The sequence below is a fragment of the Eretmochelys imbricata genome, chromosome 17 (assembly GCF_965152235.1).
Source record: "Eretmochelys imbricata isolate rEreImb1 chromosome 17, rEreImb1.hap1, whole genome shotgun sequence".
Classification (NCBI taxonomy): domain Eukaryota; kingdom Metazoa; phylum Chordata; order Testudines; family Cheloniidae; genus Eretmochelys; species Eretmochelys imbricata.
In genome coordinates, this window is record NC_135588.1 from 3,917,405 (window position 1) to 3,943,738 (window position 26,334).

Sequence of the window (26,334 nt, forward strand, 5' to 3'; positions counted from 1 at the left end):
GTCATGCAAGACAGTATTAAAAGCTTTACTAAAATCAAGATATACCACGTCACCACTTCCCCTCATCCACAAGGCTTGTTAGCCTGTCAAAGAAAGGTATCAGGTTGGTCTGACGCAATTTGTTTTTGACAAATCCATGCTGACTGTTACTTATCACGTTATTATCTTCTGGATGTTTGCAAATTGATTGCTTAATTATTTGCTCCATTATCTTTCCGGGTGCAGAAGTTAAGCTGACTGGTCTGTAATTGTCCTTATTTCCCTTTTTATAGATGGGCACTATATTTGCCTTTTTCCAGTCCTCTGGAATCTCTCCCGTCTTCCATGACTTCTCAAAGATAATCGCTAATGGCTCATATATCTCCTCAGTCAGGTCCTTGAGTATTCTAGGATGCATTTCATCTCACATCTGTAATGTGTTTATCCCCACAGGGCCAGCCCTAGACCAAATGGTGCCCCAGCCGAGGAACGTCTTTGGCACCCCTCCCTCCAACTGTTAAATTTTTGAATACCTTATTTTTTGTATTGTATTTGAAGCCCATATCACGACTGTGATGCACAATTTGTCTACATGATTTATCCCTGTCACAAGTACACTTTCACAATTACACAATAAAACGAGGTTAACAATATCACAGGTGGGCTCTCACTTCACTTTGTTCTTGTATCTCACTGGCCGACTGGCTATGCCTGGCCCCTTTTATTCCCATGAGGGCCTGGCTGACAACGTTCTAGAGGGTTCAAGGAAAACGTAGATCTCAGAAAACCTGGAAGGTTCCACAAGATTGTATAAAGGTCCAGAACATTCTAGGAGGTTAGTGAAAAATGAAAGCGCATACAGAATACCTGAAACATTTTACTTCAAACATTCTATTTTCCCTTTTGTCACTAACTCCAAACCCGGTACCCCAGGTGGCCGTCTGGGTCACCTGCCCCTAAATCCAGCCCTGTATCCACAACACCCCGGTGAGCAAGGGAAGTGCTGTGGTGCACACTTTACAAATGGGGGACTAAGGCACAGAGCGACTAAGTGATTGGCCCAGTGTTGTGCAGAACATTCGTGGCAGAGCTGGGGATTTAATCTGGAACATCGTTCCTCTCGGAGAAGGGGGAAGCTGAGGCAGCGAGTGGGGGAAGTGATGTGCCCAGTGTCCTCAGCCTTCTTTGCTACCTACTAGACCACATGTTCTCCAGGATAATCTCCCTCCTTTGCAGTCACACTAATATGCCTCATCTCAACCCAGGACGAAGCAAGGCTGGCCCCTTTGCAACGTCTATGTTGAACAGGTATTGGTAGAAAGTGCTGCAAAGACAAACTCAGCTGTCTTCCTGCTGCGTCACCCTCTGGGGTCTCTGTAGTGGGATGGGCAACATGGCTGTTTCTGAAGGTGTATGATTCCTTCCGGGGCAGCTCAGCATGCTGCGGCACCACCTCTAGGACTGAAAGGGCCTTTCCAGGCCATTGCTCCATACTGAATCCTGACTTCAGACTGGACTCAGCTGTTTGGTTGGGCTCCATAACACTTTCAGCGAGTGATTCTCTCCTCCCCAACCATCTCCAGACGGTCAAGGCTTTTCACCAGGGACGAAGCAAAGCCATGAAGCGGCAGTGGGGCTGGAATCTTCTTTGACTCCAGGGCCTTGTGATTTCAGGCTTGGGTTGGTTACTGACCCTGTGAACTGGTTCTGCTGCATGTTCCCTCTGAGCACTCGTCGATGCATTTATTCCATTCCTTTGCTTTTGCCCCCCTGCGGAAAGTGCTGCCAGGCCTGGAGAGAAGAGAACGCTAACCAAGACTGGGGTACACGGCATGGGAAATTCACCACCCGAACCATGTGCTTCTCCAAACCCGTTCCTGGGCCAGAGCTGCTAGGTGGGAGCGAGAGCCGAGCAGGCTGCAGAGCTGGATGCGTGCGTTTTGAAGTGTGGTGATCTGAAGGTTACCACTGCCCCAGAGCTAGAGGATGGAGCAGTGGTTCTGAGCACTGGCTTCCCTTGTTTTCTTCCTGGAGCACTTGCTCCTAGTGGTGCCTTCATAGTCTCTGATGAAGGCTCAGGAAAAGGCTGCACAACAAGAAGTCTGGACTCTCCCTCCTCCCATCTCCTGAGCCACTGAAAATGGTACACAAAGCTCTAATCCTGAGGCCAGTTAGCCTAGCCGCCCACCAAGAAAACCTCCTCTTTCCCTCTGCGTGAGACTTGGCCCTCTGCAGGTTTTCAGCCCAAAAGGCAGGAGGACTTCTTCAGGGATGACCCTATGTTCACTTCTTTATTTACCCAGCACCTCCACTATGGGTGAAGGCTGTGTGCCACAGGGACATGGCCTCCGCCAGGGAGGTCTGGGCAGAGCCCCTTCTGGTCTCTATCGATGCTGCGTCATGCGGCAGAAGAGGCAAATGAGGAAATATGGGACAGGCAATTCTGAGATGTTTTCCTAAAGGGCTGAGCACTCACTCCCTGAGCCCAGGAAGCTTGTAACATGCTCAGGACCTTAACTCAGGCGCCCTGCTCAGCTGCACATTGCACTGCCATGGATCACTGGGCTCATCTACAAAAACAACGAGATGAGGAGTCCAGTGGCACCTTAAAAACTAAAGATTTATTTGGGCATAAGCTTTCATGGGTAAAAAACCCAACTTCTTCAGATGCATGGAGTGAAAGTTACAGATACAGGCAGATACAGATTCTATTTGCTGTCCCCAACAACTAGGAGGTTCAGCAGCAGAGGGCAAGGGCAGGCTGCATGAGAAACCTGGCCTCTGCACACACAGATATAATAGCGAGCCATTTGGAGGCAGGAACCAGAGAGATTCTGACAGGCGAGCAGCTTCCTTCTTCGTTTTCATTATCCCTTCGGCCGAGCATGAAGAGTCATCTTTAATAACAGCCTCAGTGCAGTGGGATGGGAGAAACGGGTCTGTCCATCTGCTTTCAGATCAGATCCCACAGGAGTAGTTCATATTTAGCGCTGCAGTGAGGGTACCGTGTAACAGCATTTTCCCTCGCAACACGAAAAAGCTGATTGAATTCTGCAGGTCAGATGATGAGGCGTATCACGTGGAAATTCTGATGGGTTTCTGGGGCAAGAGGAGATCTTCGGGGAAGTGTGTTTATTCTATGGCACAGACACACCAGTGGGTTTGTCCTCCTGCTTTAACTCAGGATCACGGTCAGAACCAACACCATCTATTTCTGCTAAAGTCCTGACAGCAATGGTCTTGAATCAGGATGTTTTCGGGCAAACACTTGAGCATTCAGGGAGCGATTCCCTACACACACACCTCCACCTCCGCCAGCCACTTGTCTTTCAAAGCCCGGGGTTTGCAATCTCTATCTGCCTCTATGGGACTTGCTGGTACCTCAGTACATCCATGACTAGGGAGATGCGATAGGTTTTCTCTGTACGCCCCTGAGGACGCCCACCCTGATGGGTTTCTAAAAGGTACACTATAGCACTCTCCATTCAGCTATAAACCCTGCCGGGCAACAGCTGTCAGGCACTCCCTGAGAACAGTGGGTGTTGGTGTGAGTGGCACAGGCTGCAAGAGAGATTTATAGCTAGAGAAAGAGATTCCTGGTCCCAGTCTCTGCCCAGGAGCACGTTGGACCCAGTCCTTGAGGGGCAGGGGATGCTCGGCTGCTGACTGCAAAGGTGCAGGAGACAGCCCGTAATGCATTAAACAACGGTGTGGGGGGTTTGAACGAGGGCACGCCTCTCTGCTCACAACAGGAACACAGGCCTTACAACACTTCCCCCCCCTTGGTTTCACATAAGAGACCGAACTGAGTAAACTGGCTAAACTGCGATTTATCTCCTAGGGAGGGGCCTAGGTGGTTCAAATATGACAGTGAGGCCACTGTGCCGGCCCCTGCAGAGCCTCAAGGGGTTCTGCACACACAGACAGGTGTATGGCAGTGCGTGTTTCCCTGGCAGGTAACTAAAGTTTGGCTCTGGGCGTTTTCTGTCAGGACGTGGCATTTATTTTCAGTGCCCTTCCCGAAATCTCTGAATTCATCACCTGCCATTCCCTCGACGGCATCTGTCTGGGGTACCTTATTTCAAGCCCCATCCCAGGGACAGCTTCCAGGAGAAGACCCCTGGAGCTGAACGAAAATACATCAGGAATGTCATCAGCTTCTTGGGGAATGGATTTTTTTATTCTGACCAACAAATTAGGGGCTACAAGACTAAACTCTTTCTTTCTTTCTTGTAGAGGTTTTTAAAACCCTTTGGAAGGATGTTAATGGGGTACAAAGAATTAAACACAAATAACCACAAAGATAAAGTGGGGCCATTCTGCCCAGGCATGCTGGGGTAGTATAAGTGGGGTGGGGAATGGGGGCGACACAAGGCAGGGTGGGCATAAAACTAGTCTGTTTCAGGACAGCTTGGGTACAAGGAAAAGAGACATCACAAGTCTCCAGAGATGCAGTTACATGCAAAAACTTTTAACAGCAGTGATGGTAAGAACGTGAATGAAATCTGGACACCCATTATAAACAGGGTTTGGGTCTCAAGAGGCAATATTTTTAAGCCCTACTAAATGTCAGAAGTTGCTTACAGTATTTTTCAATTCTGACACTGTTAGCAAAGTGAACCTGTGTTCCCTTGTTTTGTGCGGAGCAATTAATGCTATGAGTCTTTGGCTAGTTAGTTACATCACCAAGGGGGTGTCAGGCATGAAGAATGATGGGTTTGATTGTGCGTAGGTCCTTGTGAATCAGCAGTTCTCCATTCAACTACTAGCTCAGAATCCTGCTTCACACCATACATGAAGTGTGCGTGCGCATATGTACACTTTTTTGAGGTCACTTAAATTCTGTGTATGGAATTTTATCAAACAAAAATATGCAAAGCCACAGTGAGAGCTGTCATTTGTACATAAGAGAATGGATGGCACACAGAACTGGGAGCCAGGAGTCTCCCATCTGTTGGCGATCATTGTTCAATCTAGCTTTGTCCAGTTTACTGGGTTAGGGTCTTTTTGTTCTGTTGGTACAACGCCTAGCACAATGCGGTCCTGGTCCGTGATGGGGCTGCTAGTCGTTATTGCAACACAAATAATACTAATAAAGACATTGTTCTCCTCTCTCCCGCCCAATGGATAATGTTTTATTTTAATTAAATTGTAATTCCTATTACAAGAATCAATATGGTAATTCACATAAAAGATACAATATCTAAAGCAAAGCGTCGCCTACTGGCTAATATTTACTTACCTCACAGGGCTGCTGTGGGAATTAATTAGTGTTTGCAAATTGCTGTTAGATACGCAGATGAAAGATGCCATGCAAGTGCAAATTATCATCACTTATTATTATTATAGCAGAGTGAGGGAGAAGCAACAGACATGCCCTAACAACAAGAGTGAAGAGTTAGCTCCTGCCGTGTACAGGGGAAAATACAATTGAGCCCAGTGAGCTAGTTTTATCTCTACCAGAAATTTGGCCATTCTGCCCTCTGTTACAGTGACTGCACGAGCACAGAAGGCAGAATCCGGCCCACCGGTGCATTCACACACAAACTAAACCAAGCCAAGAAGCTCAACAACTGCTTCAAATTCAGATGCCAATATATCTGAAGAAGCAGAGGCATACCTGAGTTCAGTGGGACAATACCATAATGTAACTCCATCCCTTCATTAGAGTTGAATATGGAGCACAACTTGCCAGAACATCTGGCAGATCTCATCATGTCTCACAGTGGTCAAGTGTTTTCCAAGCTTTGTTTAGGCCCCTTTTTATTAAATGGATCTCACCTGGGCTTATCAGACTGTCCACAATTATAGCATGATCTCTCTGTTGTTCTAAGGAAAGCTACAGCAAAAGTTGGGTAGAGAATAAATAATAAGAATAAGAATAAAAGGAAACCTGTGAGTTGAGACGTTCCTAACTGGCTGGACAGAATAAAAACTATTAACAGAAGGGAGCAGCAAATTTCCTGGTGATACAAATAATTTCTACTAAGAAACCAGCATTAGAAAAAGGTCTGGTTAAGACGACTCTTGACAAACATTTTTGTAAGCAAGACCTGCCGTCCTGAAGAGCTTCTGCATTGCAGCTTGGGCCTTAATGTTATTTTCACATGTATTCGCATTTCCATGTATGCTAGGTGACTGGCACGTTGGCTTCCTTTGAAGCATTATCCGCTACTAGGTGGAGGATGCCAAAGCTGATGGTCCAATTTGGTGTCGCAAGACCCGTAGCCAAAATCTACAGATTTGGGTGCCCAAAGCAAGACGTCAAAATCTGTATTTAGGCACCTAAATAAGTGGCCTCATTTTCCGAGGCACTGAGCATTCACTGCCCCACTGAGGACAGTGACAGCTTTAGCCAGAGTTCCTGTGCGGTGAATTGTACTGGAAAATAAGAACGCCATTTTAACCACAGAGGGCATAAGAGAAAACATTGAGGGTGGGGTCACTTACCCGCTGCTGTCTGCATGTAGCCAGCCAGGGTGCACACTCGTCTCTCACAGAGCCCGCTGGGCAGGAATATAGCGATGATCGCCAGCAGACAGCTGATGGCCAAGAGGGCACAGCCTCCAGAGCACAGCACTGCGCTCGTCTGAAAGGACATACACACACAGGTGTTAACGGGACAGCGAGCATGAAAACAGGCAGCCCCTGAGCTGAGCACTGTTCATCCACCAGCCCACTTGCTCAGCTCAGAAATCAAGCTGATTTTGGGTAGTGGTGGCATCACTTACCACTGCCCGTCCAATTGTCCTACTGTTTCACATGCATAAACTGCCCTGGGTAAACGGCATGTTCTAGACTATTGCAGGAGAAGCCATTACTTAACACTGCCTTTCCTATGAGAGGTGGTGGGGTCTGATGCCTGGAGGGGCCTCATGTCCCGCCATGCAAGACTCACAATGCCCAGCTGTACCTTTGGAATCTTAACTGCCCTCCAAATATTTTTTCACCAAATTAGTAGCCAGAGTGCTGACTAATAGAACGGATTTTCTTTTAATCTGACATCATGTCTCTGGTCTCCCAACAGAGCTTTTAACATTTATTCTGCCCTGAAATTAGAAACAGAGCACTGTCATACTAGGCTTCCCCCATCCCTTCCCTTTCATGTTATGGTGCTTAAGTTCACTGTTAAATCTTTAGCCCATGGTTCACCTGTCACTGAGTCCCCTGAGTTATCAGTATTAGGCTATAGTGATAATAGCAAATGTATTACATGCATGACGGGATTATGTAACGAATACAAGTGCCATGAGATGCCTCCGATGCATTTCAGCGCCTCCACTGATAGATAAAATGTATCTAGTTATCGCATCCAGGCCTGAAAGCTCTCTCATTAATACGTACTTCTCAGAAGATGCCCTACTGCTGTGAAGTGGGACCTGCTACTAGGCTAATTCCATTGCAGCATTCACCTAAAGAAACGCTAGTCCGTTATTACTCTGGAACATGGGCGGCATTGCCTCCCCTAGCACAGCCGTCCCTGTCCCCTCCCCGACACCTGGGCCGTGGTGCATCCCCCTCCCACCTCTGGCCAGCTTTCATAAGTCTCTCTCTCTCTCTCTCTGTTCTGAAAGTGTCTCTAGTTATTTATTATGATCAAATCAGAACTCAAGCAGTGCAGTTATTATTAAACATTTAGATTATGGTAGCATCTGCAGGCCAGCCAGGCGAGGGACCCATTGCACTAGGGGCTGCCCAGACATATAGTAAATGATGTATGTTTATGGCACACAAACAGAGAAGTTAGAAAAAACATAAAATACTTTTGCTGGAAGTTTGAAAGGTAGCATGACTTTATTTCTTAAAATCCAGAACCTTAACAGACGAGAACCCACAACAGAGAGACAAAGCAGGCTGCTCCCTAAGGCAGAGCGGTACAACTCCCCACTTACCCTAGGCTGGCTCTTTGCTGAAAGACCCAGATTGGATGCTTCCCTACAATACCCCCCAGCCAGGAAGCAAGTCCAGGAAACCCCTCATACTTACAGTGATAGCTTGTAATTTTCATACTGTATCCCAGGGTAGTCAATAGGTGGACCGCAGGCCAAACTTGGACTGCCAGACACTTTTGAACGGACCCCAAAATCTTTTTATTTACTTATTATTATTATTATTTTTTCTGGAGTCTGGAACTTGACCAAGAAATTTGGACCTTACAAAAAATAATTGACTACCCCGGCTGTACCCAGCACACCCTAAAGAACTTACAGCCTAAACGACAAGACATGGCAGGTGGATGAGAAACAAGAGGGCAGGGTGGGAGATAGCATAACAACCATAATAGGCTGTGCACAATTCTTAGCCAATCACAACTCGCCACCCTCCTAGCTGCTCTCAGGGCAGAGCAGGTGGGTATGCCGCTCGCATCTTCACAGGTTCGTACTGTCCTCTGCCAGATGACAGCCTTGCCATTTAACATTGCACCCTGAGGGTGCAAGTTGGAACAGCATCTAAAAATAAAACCCCAGCTAATTCGTGGTCCAAACAGATAGCATTGGGACACAGCTATCTAGGATGGGATCAGGAACAACTTCAGAAGACGCCGGCCTGGGCCAGGGCCAGGGGATCTCTCCTTTGTTCCTCTATGGCCTGTCTGTGATCCCACCAGACCAGAACTGAGAGCTCCTGGGATCCAGGGAAGACACTCCTCACCCGGCCACATCACCAGCACTGCCTGAGGCACCATCATTGGGCATCGCTCAGTCCAAAGAGGATCAAAGCAGTGACCTCAAACTGCCCTCCAAGAGGTGGCCAAGTAAGATTAAGGGTACGTCTACACTGCAAAGGAAAACCTGCAGCACTGGGTTTCAGAGCCCAGGTCAATTGACTCGGGCTGGTGGCGCTCGAGCTGCAGGGCTAAAAATAACTCTAGCCATTTCTACTCAGGCTGAAGCCTGAGACCCTCCCCCAGAACCAGGTTTCAGAGCCCAGGCTGTGCCCTGGACGCAAATGTCTATACTGCTATTTTTAGCCCTGCAACCCAGGTCAACTGACCTGGGCTCTGAGACTCTGCACTGCAGATCTTTTATTGCAATCAAGACATACCCTAGGTGACAACAGTGCCCCCGTGACTGGAGCAAGCTGGAGACCAGGCTCTGACACTGACCAGCCTGGGCAAGACACATCCCCCCTTGGTGCCTCAGTTTCCTCATTTGTACAATAGTGGCTGGGGATTTCAGGAGCCTAACTCTCTTAGGCCCTTAGTGACAATCCCAACCATTGATATTCTCTCCCCTCTGTAAAGCGCTTTGAGCTCCACAGAGCGGAGAGTTGTTGTTAAGCTGGAGAGTGGCTCAGTCTGGACAGGTGAGGGTACAGGTGGCAGGCAGAAATGCAGCTCTCACTTGGCCAGAACATAGGCAAACTGAGAAGAGAAAATGTCACTGCATCCTGTGGCCATCAGGGGGAAATGGGGGGAATAAATCACAGCTGCATGGGCAAGGAGCCACACTGCAAGCCTCTCATCAGTTGGTGCCTGTGATTGCTCAGCACCACTGGGTACCAGAAGCCAAGGCATGTGTGTGTATTCCAGATGAGTTCCTGAAATCCACCCCAGGGTAAGAACAGAGCAATAATTTTAGCTCAGGAGTTTGAACCCAGCATGTAACAAAAAACAAATATGTGACGTGCTCCCTCCAGACAAGAAGCAGCTGTTCCCACGCATGGCAGACAAGAGAAGTGACAGGGCCATTTTATGCCCCAAGGGCGCTGGAAATGGGAATGCAAATGCCACTGAAGACCAAAAGCAAGATCTGATTTTGCATGGGTCCTGAGCCTGCTTGAACAGAGACAAAACAGGAAAACAGCAGGGTTTAGGATGACCAGACAGCAAATGGGAAAAATCGGGACAGGGGGTGGAGGGTAATAGGATCCTATATAAGAAAAGACCCAAAAATCGGTACTGTCCCTATAAAATTGGGACATCTGGTCACCCTAGCAGGGTTATACTGGGAAAGCTGACACACCTTGAACATGGCAGCTGTTGTCACAGCTCAGCCTCTACAGGGCACTGACAGACGCAAACAGGAACCGAGACCCACAATAACAAAGAGAGAGATTGTGAGCACAGGCCAGTGCTTAAGAAAGTGTGGGCTTAATTTCTGTGAGGTGTATACAGCTCTCGCTAGCCAGGGAGCATTCCCAAGGCTGGTTCTTTCCTGTAACGAACATTGACTGCAAACATAGGTCCAATAATTCACTGACATCGCAGCTCTACCTTTGATAGAGACATGGAGACTGCAGTGTCCACTGGACTTGGCTTTTTCCCCACCATGTCCCTTTGCTCCTACTCTGAGCTGTGCTGAAAGCATCCAAGTCTTGGCTCCTTGAGCACTCCCCCTGTCGGTACCAGTGATAGGGCCATCCCGGTGGTCCTAAATTTTCCAAGCTAGGTGCAACCCTGGATGTAGCAGAGGATCTGATGTGAGCGATGGTCTTCGTAATGAGAGGTGGTCCAGAAATAAGGATGGCAGGGCTGGGTGGCATAGACTGTTACCCTGGCAGTGCGGATGGGGCTGCTGGTGCATCCAGTGTATAACATCAACTCTGAGTCATTGTGTGTGCCGTTTGCCCCAGTGACACTTCTGGTTAAAAATGCACAATTTTCTTTTCCTGTTCCAGCTTCTGAGCAACCATGGTTACCATAGAAACAAAACCAATAAAACCCTTCCTTTTATTCCCCCCCCACCCCACCGCCAAAGAGGTTTTAAATCAGGATCCAGAACTAAATAGTCTGTTAAGTGCATGTTAAGATGCAGGACTCACGATCAAGCAAATGCAGAGAAAACAGCAATTGGACTTGTTCAAGAAATCTTGTGGTGCTGTCCAAAAAGCCTAGTAAAAATTCCGCTGCCCTCCAGGAACAATGACCCAGGCAGTACAGATCTGACTTGAAAAGTCTGTCCCTGCCTTGTAGCTATCACGATATTTGCAACTGAGATTGCACGTTCGCTTGTTATTTAAGCCAAATGTACCAAGAACAGGTTCCGCCCTGCTGGGATAGCAATCAATTGCAGCAAGATGATAGTAACAAAATGTAGGAGAGCAGAAATGGACCTTCTCCTCTTCTGCCAAAGGACACATGTTAGGGTCAGGTTCAGCTAAATGGGCAGTGGGGAGACAGTCAAAGCTCTAAAGCGGGGGTGGCCAAACTGAGCCTGAGAAGGAGCCAGAATTTACCAATGTACAGTGCCAAAGAGCCACAGTAATACGTCAGCAGCCCCCCTTCAGCTCCCCACGCCCCACTCCCAGCGCCTCCCACCCACCGGCAGCCCTGCCGATCAGCGCCTCCCCCTCCCTCCCCATCAGCTGTTTTGTGGCGTGCAGGAGGCTCTGGGAGGGACGGGGGAGGAGCAAGGGCACAGCAGGCTCAGGGGAGGGCACGGAAAGGGGTGGAGTGGGGGCAGGGCCTGTGGCAGAGCCAGGGGTTGAGCCGTGAGCACCCCCCGGCACACTGGAAAGTTGGAGCCTGTAGCTCCAGCCCCGGAGTCGGTGCCTGGACAAGGAGCCGCACAGTAACTTCTGAAGAGCCGCATGAGCCTCCGGAGGCCCAGGTTGGCCCCCCCTGCTCTAAAGATTCAGGGGGAAAGTTCTGCTCTTGCAAAGGAGCAAAAAAAGCTACGGCAGCAACCCACTGCTCTCCTCATCCCTTTGCAATCCACGCCAGAGAGCGATCCGATTTTCCCTTTGAAGTTCAAGTCCATGGGTTAACACCTCCCTGCACCAGATCATTTCTATTTGCCTCTCTCCAATCCACTTTGGATTCCTTTCTACCCCCACCTTCTGAAAGTGACTGACGCGGGCTGCCTTTCATTCCCCATCGCTTGCGTTCCTTTGTTCATGGGCGTGGCACCACCTCGATAATAAGCCTAGGTCCTGAAGGATTTATAAAACATAATATACCCTCTGCTTTGTTCAAACATGCAGTGGCATAGGATGATTTGCACACCATAATAGTGCTTTCCCCATCTGCAATTACACAGCTGCTGCACTGCTGGCAGGGCTGTTTTGCTCACTTCACTCCGGGGTCAGCTTCCAAGAGGAAATTGCCATTCACAGACACTGCACTAGACCGAAACTATACTGTTGCTTTCCATTTTCCACTCGGCTTCTTCCCTTCTCTTTTTTATTTTAAGAAGCAGTCACTAGAGAAGTGTTTCACGTACAGAAAGAGGGAGTGTTCTATGTACACATGGTAAGCCAGTCCCAGAGAATTTACCATTTAAATAAGCAAGGTGGACACAACGCAGAAGAAAAGATTAGATTATAAAATCCTTAAACCATAATCTGCGTTTGCCGTCCCAGTACGGCTTGGCAGGGACGGCATAGGCCAAGTGTTCCATTATTACAGAATTCATTTAGGATTCATGGCAAGGCTGCCAGCCGGCCACAAAGAATTCATTTGCTATTCATGCCCTTGTCACGTGAGCGATATTTCCATAGGTGTTCATTCCATGATAATTTAACACTAGATAAGCTGCTGCTTTAAGGGACACTTGAAATGTTGCCACTGGGGCGCCAACGTTTTACCAGGGCTCGCTGTAAAACATGCACTTGTCAGGGTATCTGTCAGAAATCATGGAAGGATTCTGTAGCCTCACTGCGCTTTTACAATATAAGCCTTTGGAAGCTCACACGTGGGATGTTTCCCTACCAGAGTATGCCTCCTTTGATCACGCATGCACACTGCTTTGCTGTTGTTTTGTGATGGCAGGTTCGCTTATACACCTTGGGCTGGGAATGCTGATTTGTTAACGTGGGGCTCCTCACGTACGCTGGGCCGCAGGCAGTGGGTTACTCTCATAAATTCATTCCTGGGCATTGAGCTGCACTTCCTGGTTTGTTATTGTAGGGTTGCGTTGGAACAGCGGTGTGTTCGTGTAGGGTTGATCACGGGCATTGATGTAATTACTTGTGGGGGGAGGGGAGGAATAATATTGATTGTGAAGAACACACAAATAATGGGGAGAGTTTTAGAACAGAAGGGAAGAACCATGTAGCTCCCACTTTTCCTTAGGACACTCTGCGTTTGCCCCTGGTTCACTGTTTCTGCCCTCTTCCTGCTGTTGCCACCAGCCCTGCTGCTGCTGCAAACATCCAGCTGAGATCGACTAAGCAGGGAAACACCACTGTGTGTCACAACAAGCGTGCACTGGGGATGAGGGGCTGGTTGAGAACTAGAGGCTAAACTGAAGAGAGAACCAAACCCGACCTACTAAGAAGCCAGATTTCCATCCCCACCTCTGATGCCTACAGATCTTCTCCTTCCTCTCATGAATCTAGTCTCCCATGTCATGTTTGCAAATCAACGGAGAGCCCTAAACTGCAGCAGAGGATTTGTGCAAGGGTCTGAGACAGGACAGTGAAAACTTTTCCTCCTGGTGCAAACAGGGAGCAAGACGAACAGACAGGTGTCTGGAAAGGGAGGGGAAAGGAGAGGGACTCTTCCCCTGCATCATTCCCGTAAGTGCAGGCCACATGGAGTTCTCCCACTGCATTGTCGCTCTCTGTTACAGTTAAAGCCACGGGTTGATGCCAAGAAGGTAGAGCCTGCTGTCTCCTGGACTTACAGTGGGAGATGCCGCCTGGCCCAGACTGGATCTGAGGTCGGGGCTGCAGCCCAGCTACAAATGTGGCAGAGGGGTGGCCACGCATGTGGCTGAGATGAGCGCAGAAGCTTGATGGAGCCCGACAAAGATGAGGCATGCATCCCCATCACGTCACTCTGCAGCCGGGCACCTTTCGTCTCCAGCCTGAACAGTACAACAAAGGGCAGGATAATCCCACAGGCAGACGGCACAAGCGGAGAGGCACCAATAACGTCTCGATAGCTGGCAGCTTTGAGTCCCTTTAAAAGCACTTCAGTGGCAAAGGTTATTCTAAGTAGAAATTACCCCAGGCAGGCAGCTCGGAAAGTCTGTTGGCACTCAGGAAGGAAAGCCCCGTCTGCAGAAATCAGCACCGGTGTTGGAGCTTTGGCAGGGGGGTCCTTGGCAGCTCTTGCAGTCCTTCTGGGGCCTTTGAGGGAGGTCACAGAGCCCAGAGAGCGTCCCTAGGCCAAGCGGAAGTACTCCTGTTTTCCTATAGCCCTTGATTAGCGTTCCAGCATTCCCCTCCTCGGACACTGCCCTTTGCCTTTCAGTCAGTGGTATGGGCAGCATCCTGGGCCAGGCCGACACCCTCAGCTGGTGGCCAGGATCAGGCTTAGGCCTAGGCTCATTGTGGGCCCTGGAGCCCTTCATGGTGGAGAAGAGACAGGACTGGACTGCAGAGAACGTAAAGGGGACACAGGCACGGAGGCTCTCTCTAGCTCCATCACTGACGAAACCCAGCCAGTGTTGACTAGCGTCTCTGCTGGGCCTTTTCTTTCTGCAGAGCTGGACCCCTCTCTGGGCCGGTGGGTCATTGCTAATATTTCAGGACTCCACCCTATCCCTAAAAGGTAGCGGGTGCAGCCCTGGAGGCCCCAGTGCGTCGCCAGTCAGATGTGGGAAAGTTAACCGGGCAGGTGAGAAAATTTGTGCGGTGGGGGAACAAGAGCTGTCTAAGGCCAATCCCTCTATCCCGGGGGGTGAGCCCACCTGGGCAGGGTTAGCCAGCGGTGCAAGAGAGGGATCCGTGCAGAGGCCACTCTGCCAGGGGGCTGATTTTAGCCTCAGAAGCTCATTTATCACCACTTGCCCTGGGTGAGCAATGGAACCTGAGTGATGCTAGCTCCCCGATGCTGTCTCCACGAGGGCAGCTCAACTCTTGAGCCAAATGCTCACTCGCTTCTCCCACCGATGGGCATTTCTCCCCCAGCTGCTGCTTTCCCTCATAGCCTCAAACACCCACTGAGAAGGTCAGCTGCAGAACCAACCAAGTGGACAACCGGTTGGGCACATTAGCTTGTCTGTCTGTGAGCTACCAGGAGCCACTGCTGGGCCCCTGCGGCCTAGGGTTGTGGGCCTCAACAGACACTATGCTACAACCACCCACTCCTGCTGAGCCTGTCTACAGACAAGCAGTCCCCAGTGCCCGGCTGGGTGTGAACTGCTTGGCATAAACATGCCCTGCTGCTGGCAGTATTTATAGCTCGCCCCAAGCCCCAGGGAAGCTGTGTTTGAGATCTGGGAGGCCTGACCTTGGGCAGCCCAGGGTGATGTTAGCAGGAGACAAGCTGGGAGAGCAGAGATGCAGCAAAGCAGCTTCTTAAATGCACGCATGGGAAGGGTGTCGTTTCCCGCTCCCCCCACCCCCCGCCAGGTAATAATCCTGCTGGTATTTATAGTTGGGGGCTCCACACAAGCTATCCAAATGCTACCATGGCAATAGATTATTAATACGCTATGTAAAGCCTAGAGCCGACAAGAGCCTGCAGGGCAGGTCTCTGGCAGGGGCTGTCCGACAGCTAACATGGAACGGAAGAAAGGTCTTCGGGCACCATTTGAAAGCAGGAAAGGGGAGAATCCCAGCAGAGCTCAGTTAAGCAGGGCGGGACTGGTGTGGGGGCGGCTGCTGTCATTAAAAGAACACGTCAAACCCAAGCCGTGGAATAATGCTGGTTGGCAGAATCAGGGTTTTAGCCACAAAATCCCGCCCAGATTCCAGCCAAGGTAATGTCAGAGACTTTCCCTCTGGGGGCAGTGAATCTGGGGGTAGCCCTGCCGTTAACCAGAGGTGGCACCATGTCACTCAGACCTGTAGTCCTGCTCAAAGGGAAAAAATTATGGGGGGATTGGTTACCAGCCCCCTGCATTGCACTCCACACCCACGCGATGACACTCACTACTGATGATGTGCTGGTTCAGTCACTGGGAGTTCAGACAGTGATTTGGGCAGCCTCGTGTCCCTTCTGCATCCCAGGGAATGGTGCCCACGACCCAAATACACGAGACAAACATATGAATCACTTGAGCAAGGATAGCTGCTTTGCTCTGTTGTCTTTTGAGCTGCTCAGATCCAAAGAGACGAGTGATCCTCAAGGCAGAAAAGAATCCAGGTCAGGAAGCATCCACTAACGATGAGGCATTATCTGCTCCTGCACACTTCCTGCCCCCAATCGGACTGACTGGGGCGGCAAACGCAGACCGCATGCATCTAGGTTTATGCATGCATCCCACACACCCCCAGCCAAGTGCTGGAAAAAGGCATCACAATCCAGCAGGAGCAGTCCGACAACTGCTCTCTGGGCTGCTCCTGCGGCTGCTGCTGGGAGCTTTTTCTTTCTCCTCAGGAGATGGCTTTTCACAGATCTTCCACCTCTCAAGCCAATTGCCCCCTCCCCAAAGTCTCCAGTAACTTCACTGCAGATGACCACCCACAGGTCTGTATAAGGGAAAGCTGGACTCTTCCAAAGGGCTTAATCCTGCTTCTCACTGAGTCAATCTGCCTTTGTCTGCCGGTCGGTGCTGCAGGCAGAAAATTTGCTGGTTTGGTGAAAATCCACAGCTCAGCAGAGGTTGATGCAGGGCTGCAGCGTGGTCACCTGGCTACAGCAGTGGCCTGGGGAGGCACAAGACCTGGGGTCTTGTCCCAGCTCTTTTCCTGATCTGTTTTGTGAGATTGGGCAAATCCCGTCCCTACTCTATGCCTCAGTTTCCCCTCCTACCCTTTGTCTGCCTAGAGCAGGGATGGTCCCTATGAGTTTGCACAGCACCTAGCACAATGGGGCCCTGATCTCAGCTGCAGCCCCTAGGCACTACTGCAAGGCGAACAATAATCAAAGCAGGTTGACTTGAAGCTAAGGAGTCACAGCGATTGTTTCAGGAATAACTTCTTTAATTTCTTCTTTGAAGCAGGTTCTGCTGGGCATTTTGCTTTGCAGTTTTCATCCAATGATGTAAAAACACCCCCCCACACATCCCACCCATTCATCTTCTTGCCTCAGAATTGGGATGAAGATCTGGATTTGTTAGCATCGGGCCTAACACTGGCAGCTACGGCTTCCCCAATGAAATATTTAGACTGATGAATATTTCACGGCACAAAGAGGTCTCTGCGAAGCACTTCTTTCTCCTCACTTATGTCAGGCACATTAGTTTTAATGATCTAGGCTTCCTCTTAATTATGTTAGTACAAATCCCCTACAATCTCACTGTTTCTTCTGGAAATGATCCATGAGCCACTCAAGTTCTTACTCAGAGCTAAAAGGCTGAGGTGTGAGAGGTTGGCTTGGGGGGGCAGTGGGTTTGGCCACGTTTCCAGAAGGGGAAGTGCAAATGGGACCAGTTTATCAATGAGCCAGTAGAGATAATTACATAATGGCTTTGGATTGGGTTTTATACTAAGTGCTATGCAAGAGCTAGGTAGGATAATCGTTATATTGAGTAAGAAGAGGCCAGTGGACTTCACATTTCTTTGGGGAGATGGCACATATCTTCAGACATGCCTTTGTTATGCGATTGGACAGTGCCTAGCACAACGGCATCCTGGTCCTAGGTGCTATCGCAATACAAATAATTAAGGATGTCCTTGCATGACATGACTCTTGGCCGCACACTAGGCGGTGGGGGAGAAATGGCTGCCACTCACTCCTGGGCCAACAGAACCTCCCTGTTCCCAATGGCTCCCAGACATGGACCTAGGACCCCCTGAATCTCTCCACAGGGTCAAGGGCAGGAGTGAAGCCATGCGGGCAGCTCAGGCAGGATGACACCACAGAAAGGCATGTCAGCACTGGTCCAGACTAGGACACTGGTGAGGAGGGAAAGCAGCTTTGTTGCTTTCCAGGAGGAGGAAGGGCATCCTTTTGCTGTTGGCTCCCTGTTCAGCGGGATAGCCCTCCCAGAGGAAAGTCAGGTCGGGTTCAGGTCTGGCCTACTTCCGTGTATATACACACACACACACATGATCAGCTGCTCTCCCTGAGGGGTGAAAAGAGCTTTAGAAACATTCAGAACACTCCTAGGGAGGAGATAATTGTGTAGGAACAGAGATAAGTGGCTTGTCCCAGGTCCCCTAGCAAGTCAGTGTCAGATCAGGCGTAGAGAACCCAGGAGTCCTGCCTCCCTCTTCTGTAGTCTGGCCACACTCCTGCCCAGCCCAGCTCACCAAGCTGCCACTCTTGGCCAGCAGAAGAGTCTAGAGGGAGCGTGGAGACTCTCAACGATACAGCTCAAGTGCCTTGAGGTGCAGTGATTTGCTGCTCCTCATTTCCGAGAGACAGGAGTCACATGTTCGGGGGAGAACAATTCCCCCATTCCCAGGATGCTGTGTCACTTCTTGAAGAGGATTTCCAGGTGTTCTTCCCACAGAGCTTTGGGCATCTCCTTCTCTGAAAGTGCTGCAGTATTCCACCAGCAGTGCACCCAACTGCTATTGATGCGGGATAGCAACCTATGGTAGGTCCAGCAGGGAGGTATTTTCTTTTTGTTTGTAAGTAAGAGTCTATTCTGTTGTGGCTCGTGCCCTCGAAGTAAAGGAAACAACAAAGAAGACAGGAGGCCACCGAATGATCGGCTTGCAGAGTTCTTCAATAATTAATGCACACGCAACGACATGATAGGATTAAAGCATCCAGGCCTCGTGGTCAGTTTGATGCCGCCTGCCTTTCAAGCTTGCACCTGGAAGGAGCCTCATCATCTCGCTGGTGAATTGTCGTTTGTTATTAGGCCAAACCAATGTCTTAAAAAATCCCACAGGGAAAGAGAGATGTGGCAACCTCCCCCCGCAGCATCATTCCTATTTAACAACTGGAGGACAGTGGATTATCAGCAAAAGAGTTTATATATCAGAGCTGATTCCTATTGCATCTGCATGAGTTGCTTCCCTGGCCAGGACTATTGCTAAGGGCCATACTCCTGCCACAAACTGTCCATGCGCCATTGTTCTCCATCAGGGACAAGAGTCTTCCTCCCACCAGTTGGAAGATGTGCAGGGAATCAAGCAGTAATAAAACAGCGTGACAGCAACTGGCCCAGCACTGAGAGCATTAGAGGCAAATTGGGCTCATAATAAAATACATGAGAAGGGGAGTCAAATGCTGGAGAGGACTGTATCCAGTGGGAACGCCTTAAGATCATAGTATTCTGGAGGGAAATAATAAATAGAACTTTCAAGACAACTACATTGAGCTCCCGCAGTGATTCTGTTGGATTACAGTCCAAAGGAGAATTCTGGCTTGGGCAAGGACCCACTGCAAACACCATTACCACTAGCAACCAGATGTGGGAGAGCTCATTTCTGGAAAAGAACGGATCTCCCAACGTTATTAGCGTGGAAAAATAAAAGATGGGGAAATCCTTTTCTATGGAAAAAAGTGACAGACAGCCTTAAATCGGGATCACGTAGATTTGATTTTTTTAACTTTACTTTTATAATTTTTATATAAAATATAAACACATAATAAAACACAATCGCTATGAATACATGCACAAGATGGAAATACCATATAGATAACAACATTCAGTATTATTTATTTGTAAAAACCTGGGGGGAAAACCCAACAAAAACAAACAAAAAACCCAGCGTAGAAGTCATACAGGGCATCAATAATTAAAGTGACTAAATAGATTAATCAGTGAGAACATAACCTCTGAGTATCAGGGACTAATATATACTAAACTGAGAAGTGTGCCATCGTTTCATATGTAACCAGACATCATCAGATTTTTTCCAAGCGTTCCTATGAGACAGAGTCATTTTTTCCATTATTGTCGTAGTAGAGAGCTCACTAAGCCAGTCTGCGTATGAGGGAGGAATTGCAAGATTTCCATTTTCTCAGAATAACTCTTCTGGACACTAAAGAAGTTACTGCAATCCATTTTTTAATGGTAATACTGTAGACAAGCTTGGAGAAGGAAAGTTAGCAACACTTACAATCTTTAAGAGCGCACTGAATATGGTGTTCCAGAACACATGCATTTTTGACAGGTATAGTATGTGTAAAAGTTTGGCATGTGGCTGTTTGCATCTCTAACATTCGCTGAGGGCTACCAATCTAGCTTTAACAAACATGCAGGAATTCAGTAGTACCTTAAACAATATCTTGTTCTGGAAGAATTGCAAGGATAAAGAACTTGGAGTATCTTTCACATTAAGCCAGACATCCACCCCGGTTTCTGCTGTGATAGGAAGGCAAAGTTCTTTTTCCCATATCAAGTAGATTTTATAATGCACAGTTACCGTTTTTGGAATCAAAACAAACTACACAGATAATAAATGGATCACCTAACCAAAATGGGTCTTTCAAAGGGTACCAAATACAGACTATATATAAGATTTGTTAATACTTGCCTGGAAAGGTCATGTATATTCATGACAAAAAATACACAATAGATCCATAATGCTGTCTACGTGGCAGGCAATATCCAGGCAGTATACTGGGGAACAGCATACAAAATTGCAGAACCTCTCCCCCCACACACCCTCTCTATGGCGGCTATTAAAGAAAGCTCGTTACATACAGGATAAAGAGATCTCAAGCCAACGCTGCTACAGCCAAACAATTAAGCTGTTAAAGCAGAGGAAAGGTGGGTCTCGGCAGCATTACATGGAAACCGGCTCATTTCATTAGTTAAAAGGCTAAGCAACAACTGGTTGCGAGTGTGCACCCGCTGCCATGCTTGAGAAGTCAGCCAGGCAGGGCCCCAATTAACTGGAACTATGGCTCCCTCAGGGAGCGCTGCAGTGGAATAGTAGCGCTTTGGGGAAAAAAGAATAATTTTCTCACTTCTTGCCAGTAAATAATACATCAACATGGCAGATCAGAAATGAAATGATCATTGGAAATGCTGGGACACGTGCGTGCCAGCTATTAATAACGTGTCTGCCCGGCACCTCTGTCCACTTGATTAATTATGTATTGAAGAGAAGGTAAGCCACCACCTCGCTCGGGGGTTTATTTGGTGTAAATTAGGCGACGAAATTCACTCTGATCTGTGTGGAAAGCAGTATTGCGAAAGCATAATTAAATAGATGGAAAGGCACCTTCCCAGGTGTCTGAAGGGAATGAGGAATAAAGAGGCTGTCAACAATAAATGTGACTGCAAGATCACATTGGTGGGGTTGTGTGCATCCGACATGTTGCAGTAGCCAGGAATCAGAGAAGGACCCTTGTCCATGGGGTGAAGAGAGCATTCCCAGCAGCTGCATGTGCAGAGCTGGGAGAGGCCTTCCTTGGTTGAATGCTACACTGAGGTGGAAGTAGCCAAATCAGTAGGAGCCTTGCTGAAGTGGTCTCACCTGGGAGTTGCCTTCATCTAGTTAATGGCATGGAGCAAGCCATAGAGGAGTAACATGGAGCATCATTGTCTGAGGGCCAGAATCTGCCTGTTGAAACATTAGTCTCTTCTGGGCCATCTTTGAGAGCACACAGATCAGACACAGGGTTTGGGAGCAAGGAGACGTGGCTGAGAACAAGGGATGGCCATCAAGGGGTACAGCTGTATGCAGGGCAGCTCTTGGGTGTGTGGAGGTCATCCATGAAGTTTGCTTCCAACCTGACTCCTTTCCAGTCTGAGATTAAATACACAAATGCCTTTACCCTCTAAAGTGCAGTCAGATTGCTAACCCATTGGCTAGTCACTTCCCTGGTATTAAAGTCAGCAGCTTCACAGAAAATCATTTGCATTTCTTTTTGATCTGAGCCTTATAATCTCCTCGTGCCGCACAGCAGCCCCCGCTCTGACTCACCGATAAGCAGCGCTCCCTGACACGTGCAGATTCCTTCCTGCCCAATCGGCATCGTCAACTCCAGCACCACAGGTCTCCAACCCAGCCTCTGCACTACCCCTAGTTGTGGGCTTCTAGTTCAGCACCATGCTGATGGGGGAGTCCAGCTGGGAAGTAAGGACACTTCAATCGGATGGCAAAACCTTTGGGGTGCTTATATTCGCCCTTCAGCACATAAGTGCCTTTTTTATGCCAATTTTAGAATCCAAGGGTGGGACTTGGGGAGCTCTTGACTGGGATGTTGCTTCAAAAACTGGACGCTTGTAATCTTCAACTGTTCTCAATGATAGAACAGCAGGCCCACCTTAATACCTCACCGTCATCCCTAGAATCACAGCTATGCAAGCAGAAACCTACAGACCAACCAGAGGGTCACACATTCTGCCTCAAGGAAACCCTTCTGACTGCAGTAAATGAAAAACACTTAGAGATCAGCATCTGTTGACACAGGTCTCCACAGGACCACAGTCGAGTCACGTGAAGAAGAGTGGTAGGATCAGACCCAGTGAGCATCCAACACCTTATGAACAAGAAACCTTTGACAAATGTGTTGGGCCAAAGCCATTCCTGTGGTTTAATTCCAGGAAAGTCAGTGCAGTGACACTGCGGAGTTTTGTTTCCCTGAAGATACCCCCCAATGCAGTGTATAGGTAGGTTTACTCCTCTATGAGGAAACAACTCTGCCTGACCAGTATACATTTCCTGTATTCCTCACCCTTCATGGCGAAGGATCTTTGCATGCAAACAGGATCTCTTTCAGAATTAGTCAACTCCTGCTGTTCATTTCCTGCACAAGAATGCCTCATTCTCTTGTTTGTGACATCATCACCAGGTCCACTTCAGCCATATTGCGATGCCACAGACGGAGCGTTATGGCCTCAGGTGCAGAGAAAGCAATAAGAGCAGAACGCCTTCACAACGCAGATCCCGTTAGCATGCAAAACCCTGAAAGGAGAAGAGGAAAAGACCCAGCAGGAAAGAAGCTGAATTGCTGCTATATACATAGCTTCTCCAAGGTTACCAAGCTGCTCTTCGAAAGCATGATGCTATAACTAAAGCTACAACCGAAATCAACAGGCGTTCCACACGCAGAGAGCTGGCAGAGCAGACCACCATGAGCATGGTACTGCCCATCACACACCTGGTGTATGTGTAAGAACTCTGAGAACGAACCCTTGTGGCTTGCACAGGTCACCTTTCTTGCAGCTGCACAAACCCCTGGAGATGCTTTGCATCCAAAGAGAGCCCAAACTGTTGCAGTCTATCATCAAGTTCTCAACCATCGCTTAATAATAGTTAGCCCTCAAAAGGGACATATTCATCACATGGTAGTTATTAAATGCTGAGTGGAGATGACAGGCTGGGGCAGCAAGATGTATAGGCTTTAGACACAGTGATTGTATTAGCCTGGTGATAGATATCTACTTTACCGCAATGGGGGGATATTGCTTCATTTCAGAAAGATGAATAGGCTGCAGCCCAATGAAGCCAGAGGTATTAGAACCTGCATAAATGTGCAATTTAGCCTTCTCAGCATCTGGGGGGAGTAATGGTGCGTGCAGTCTGCACAACCCACTGTGGCCCGGTGTCAGCCATGCAAAGCAGAAGAAGCGTGAGCACTTTCCCCCTGTGCTTTCATCTTGGCATCGCCCCAGAGCTGAGCCCCAGTTCCCCTCAGGATAGGAGGTTCCCATGACATGGAAATCTGGTTCTGGCAGTTGAATTCCAGCTTGGCCTGACTAATGGCTCAGAGCAAAGATCACGACAGAAGCAAGCAAAGCAGCTGCTGAACGTGTAAGAAAGCCAAGGGTTCGTGCAACAAGGCACTGGATATTTAGTGTCATGTGCCTTTCTGCATTCCTCTGTTTAGGGACTTGGTGAGAGAACTGGAGAATTTTGGGCTTGGAGCTTCAGAATGCAGCCTGTCACATGACAGCAAACCACCCACTGCCCCCTTGCTGAGCTGAACCTGTGAGGGACTGAAAGAACAAGCTACCTCGCTGACACTTTCCCCCTTGCCTTCTGTAAGCAGCCCTGACCGGGGATGAATGAGCTGGGCTCAGCACCTTGGCCCAAGGGAGGAGGAAAAGGAAATCAAAAGTTCTTGCAGGAGCTGCTTTATGCACTTGTTACTCATCTAAATTTACATTCTTATTACATTCTGGTAGGCAGTTCATCAGCAGAGATGCTAGAATGTCCTTCAGCATCCCAGGCAAAAAAATCCAACCCCTTGATACCTATACGGAGATGCACACACAAAACTCTGTATGCACAGCCATGCACACAAACACGCCGGACCTGCATGAATGCACCAAGTCTTTATATACCTCTATGCTTATGGAAACAAAAGTGAAAAAAAGTCATCTTGCCATGAGACAGAAGCAGCACCAAGGGGCAGGGCTGCGACCCAGGAACTAATTCTAGTACTAACACTGATTCTCCAGTCTTGGGCAAGTCTCTTCCTCCCTCCGGGTGTCAGCATTGCCCTCTGTGAAGGAGATCACTCTTCCCTCCTCACTGGCATGTTGCAAGGACTGGCTACTACCCACAACGTGCAAGGAAGATGGAAAGAGCAATATGAATACTAACTAGTTGTAACAGGACTGCAAGGTAGTGAGTCCAAAAAGCAGCCTTCTGTCCCAGTCACCCAGTGGGAGAATCCCCATGCAGGGTCCTGGATTTTCCACTCTTCTGGTTTGTTTCCATGTATTCAAACTTTCACTGAGCATCTTGGATGGAATTTAGACTAGGGTGGGGAGGGGAAACAGCCCCATGCATAAAACAAATGAATAAATTACTACCCTGTGTATTGTACAACAGACCTGATCAGGAGAATAAGAAGTTAATTCCCTGCATAGATTCACCAATGGCTTTGATTTGAAGGGGCAGTTTAGGAACATAGGATCTGCCATACTGGATCAAATCCATCTAGTCCAGTATCCTGTATCTAACAGTGGCCACGCAAGAAAAGAACCCCACATCAGCAGATGTGAGATAATCTGTCGCCCACACTGGAACTCATCCTGGTCTCTGATCATTAGAGATTGCCTTAAGCCCTGAAGCACAAGGTTTAATATCCCTTCCAGAATATGTTAGCGTTAACTATCATAACGCTGACATTCTTATTGTAAAGATAAAGTTCCATTATATTCCCGGCCTTTGCGTGGACTAGTCCAGGATTTCAACCCAGGACCTCTCACGCCCTCTACCAGAACTGCACCACGAGACCAACAAACCGCTTTCAGAGAAAAATCAGAAAGTGTAAGGGGAAAAAATAAAAAAGGAAAGATATTAAATACTATTGGCTAGAAATCATCTCCTTCGTTCTGGGGAGATTTGGCCTGTCTCTCTCTGTTTGTGGCTGTATCATCCTCAGCACCAAAGGAAAGGATTCAGAAAGCAGGATACAGTTGAAGGGCTGGTACCAAAAATAGACAAAGAAAAACAAACGTGATCCATCAAGGCTGTTTGTGAAAATCCAGCTCAGTGAATTTCAGGAAAAGGGCCATTAATCACATGATAAAGTACAGCTACCATCAGAAAAATGACTATGTAGAAATGGCACCTGGCGACCCAACAGATCTGCTCCCAGCATGTATTCCTGTCACATCAGCTCATTTTACTGACACAAACAGATTTGTTTGCTTTCAATAGCCCTGCAGGAGCACTGAGCCGGCTTCTGTTCTGCCTCCTGCATCATTCTGAGAGTCAGCGAGGCTCCAGCTGCAGGACAGGGGAAGTCAGGGGCAGAGAGGCAGCTTGAAAAATAGTCTCCAGACTTCTATCAATGGAGACAATTTGAAACAGGCTCAACAGAGAAGAACAAACAGGGGACCTCACAAGGTCACAGGCAGAGTCGCCTTTCTGACTCTGAGTGGCTCTTTGGAACATGCTGGCCAAAATCTTCAGCGCTAGGTGCCCTAAAGATAGGCATCTAAACAAACAAACAAACAAAATACAGGGCACCACCAATCACTTTGATGGGTCCTGTCTGGAATCCTGAGGGTCCTTTTGACACCCCTCTCTATCAATTTTTCCTTATTTAAAAAAATTTGCATTAAAATGGTGCCTCGAAGCAGAGGAATGGCAGTGCCCCGCCACTGCACAAGGCACTGTACGTATCACTGGAGAGATTCCCTGCCCCAAAACAGCTGACAGCCTAAATGAACAAGGCAGACAAAGGATGGGCAGGAAAACAGATGCACACAGAGAAATGATTAGACCAAGGTCACACAGCAGGTCAGTGGTACAGTTGGGGACAGAAAGCAGGTGCCCCAATTCCCAGTCCAGTGACCTCTCCACTGGCCTTTTCTCCTGCAGTTTAACTATGCCTTCCCCACCCGCACTGTTCAGTCATTGCAAAGATTTAAATGGACCCCTCATCATAGTATCAGGGCAGCTGCAGATGAAGGCCAAACACTATCCCGTTTTTATACAGACACTACCTTCAAAAGCAGAACCATGAATCCTCCAACGCAACCATGTCTCTTTCTCTGCCATGCTAAGGGAGAGGGCTGTGCCACCATCTTCACCTCCTCCTTGTTTATTACACAGCAGGTGAGAGCGGCAGAGACGCTCCTGAGAGCAGCCCTTCCCCGCTCCTGCTCACTATTGATCTCTGAAATCCTGCGCTCAGAAGCTATTTGAGTTATTTGTCTGCCACTGTTAAAAGACATAAAAACAGGTCGTATTTTCGGTGCCCGC

General features: G+C 48.4%; 1 protein-coding gene across 1 annotated transcript in view; it reads right to left on the reverse strand.

The window, feature by feature from the left end:
* The window catches only part of LOC144276372 (LHFPL tetraspan subfamily member 7 protein-like), a 147,044-nt gene that overhangs the window by 99,070 nt on the left and 21,640 nt on the right, over positions 1-26,334 (reverse strand). Inside the window, exon 2 of the mRNA XM_077836382.1 lies at positions 6,430-6,568. Coding sequence (XP_077692508.1) covers positions 6,430-6,568 — 139 coding nt within the window. The remainder of the gene's footprint in view (positions 1-6,429; positions 6,569-26,334) is intronic.